This window comes from Anopheles aquasalis, chromosome 2 (assembly GCF_943734665.1).
Source record: "Anopheles aquasalis chromosome 2, idAnoAquaMG_Q_19, whole genome shotgun sequence".
Lineage (NCBI taxonomy): Eukaryota > Metazoa > Arthropoda > Insecta > Diptera > Culicidae > Anopheles > Anopheles aquasalis.
In genome coordinates this window covers 17,317,501-17,320,000 of record NC_064877.1, presented here as the reverse complement: position 1 = coordinate 17,320,000, position 2,500 = coordinate 17,317,501, and the positions used below count along the sequence as shown (strand labels likewise).

Here is a 2,500-nt window from a genome sequence, read left to right as displayed (position 1 = left end):
TTGATGCTTTTGATAAACGCTGCGTTTTACTTCGGTATTAATTTTGTTGTGACACATATTTTTAACATTTTTCTCTGAAAGCTGATCCTTTCAAGAGTATTGTGTAAAAGTTTTGGATCAATCGAGGAAAAACTGACAAAGATACAGATTTTTGAAAAAAATCACTTCACTTTTTCAACTTCAAAAATCTGCCAAAAATGGAAAAATTAAAATATCAACAAAAGCTCTCCAGGGCTACCTAGATAAACTTATAACCTTTCTAACAAACATCGATTTATACGTCTCAGATGATCCGTCATGTCGCTACGATGGGCACAGGAAAAAGTACCTTTGCAACGACACGCCTACCAAAATTTGATGCCACGGATTAATTTTTCAATGAATGTTGCTCAAAACAATACCAAATATTCTTCAAAAGTTGTAGACTAATATGTCATTTATTTGAAAAAATAATATTGAATGGTTACGTCACAAAAAAATCTTCAAACGGACCTTTTTCGGTCCGAAAATACCGAAGTTACCCCTTAAAGAAACCAGTTTACAAACTTAACTTAACAAACAAACAAAAAGCCACAAAACAATCACGGTTTGATAATTGACAAGATACTGCAGGCAAATTATTTCGATCCTTCTTTTCCTATTCCATCTATTCCAATGCGACAACTGATCAGCACCATTGCTATGTTGTAGATGCTGCTCTAACTTTTTAATACAACTATTAAACAATAGTTCATGTCTCTGAAATAAGCTTAAATAATTGAAGACTGGCATCAAGCACCAGGCTCAACATGACAACATGCAACATCAAGCAACTAAGAAATCTTCGCGGGCGCATTCAGGGGAATCCCCAATCAAAATTATGGGTCAAAAGAACGAGAGAGAGAGAACTGTTGAGCGAGTGTCCAAGCATTGAACCAAGCAAATCATGCAAGGCAACACAACACGCGGAGAGATCCGCAAACACGCAAGATCACTTCACCCCCACTAAAAAAAAGGGGTGACCGGCGCTCCGAGAAACCGCAACCGGCTCGACGGTCACCAGCGAGTTCACGTTCGCTCAGATTCGTTTGAGCTTCCACCTTGGATGGCTGCGCGGAATCGGACCCTCTCGTCCGCCGGATCGCGCGATCGTGTGTGCTGCTGACAGTGCGATCGGGAACATAACGGCGACCCATTGAGCGCGAGTGTTTGTTGCGCGTTGTGCGCGTTCACCGTGGCAATCCAACCCCCGCCGTTCGCCAGGTCATACGCCAGAACGGCCGCGAAGCAGTGAACCAAGAAAAAGAAGCCACCCCGTGCGGCCCAAAACAAAGTGCAAAGAGAAGCTGAAACACCTCTGCTCCGAACGCGGTATTTGTGCTCTTCCCACCGTACATCATCCGGCGAAGACAACGACGACGACGGCGAATACCTTTCGAAAAGAGAATTCGGGATTGTGCTTTTTTTTATTATTTTTTCGGGGGCCAGAACCTTCCACCGGCTCTTGAAGGTCGTCCACAGCATAGCATTTCGGATCGCAGCATAAGCAAAGCGGCCCGGGATCGTGTTCACGTGTTTTGTGTCTCGTGGTGCGCGGATTTTATCTCTTTCTCGTTCGGTGACCCGTTCTCCGTCCTCGGGGTTCCCGTAAAGACGTGCCTTCCAAGCAGTGTGTTCTGTCCAAAACCCCCTTGCGAGTAGTGGCAAGTGATAAGAACCATTTGCGGTCCAACACGCCACGCATTGTTCTCGTCAGTGTGCACGCTGCGCAATCCAACGTTTGTTGATTACGTGATTCGCGCGGATACGACCACCCCGTAGTGGCTGGTGGGTGATTTCGTAAAAATAGGATCCACCACCACCTCACCAACACTCACTTTCATACGGGTACGGGACGAATCTCTGTCAGCGTTCCCCCCGCGCCACAAAAAGGTGCCGGTAACGTGGCTCAAAGTGCAGCAAAACCAGTACGCCAACACTGTTGCGGCCAATCTTAGCGTCACCTCCGCAAAATCTTCTACAAAAAAAAATGGGCGAAATGGCAGCAGCGAAGGAAGGAAACCAGCGACCGACGACGACGACGGCGAAGCCAGTTGCCCCGGCAGTGCCCGCGCCTGGTGCCGATGCGCGGCCACGCGTCGAAACGAATGGGTAAGAAGATGGTTCCCCTACACCGGGCACATTGTTTCCTCTTCCAACCGGTCTGTCGAATCAGTTTGCATTAAAGTCGAACACACATTCTACTTGGGAACAATTGGGTGAAAGGCGCTCGATCGTTAAGATACGATCGTGTGCGTCTGTCGTCGTGTGATCTTTTTCATCTTTGAGATCGAATACGATCAAATCAAATGTTGCAGCCTCACAGTGCAGCATCCGCGATTGAATATTATGGTTATGTAGGGGAACTCCTCGTGGCAATGTCACCTATTTCTGCTTTAGCCACGTGAAAGACTCCACCAATAAGTGTCTGTGAAAGCGTGTGGCGTTGCGTCGTCACTTCGCCGAGTTGCGTAACTCCAAA

At 46.8% G+C, this 2,500-nt stretch overlaps 1 protein-coding gene across 1 annotated transcript in view; it reads left to right on the top strand.

Moving 5' to 3' along the window:
- The first annotated feature begins 1,077 nt into the window (after positions 1 to 1,077).
- Positions 1,078 to 2,500, top strand: part of LOC126570553 (protein unc-13 homolog 4B-like) — a 10,718-nt gene continuing 9,295 nt past the window's right edge. Inside the window, exon 1 of the mRNA XM_050228393.1 lies at positions 1,078 to 2,130. Within this exon, the coding sequence (XP_050084350.1) occupies positions 2,009 to 2,130 (122 nt within the window). The 5' untranslated portion in view covers positions 1,078 to 2,008. The remainder of the gene's footprint in view (positions 2,131 to 2,500) is intronic.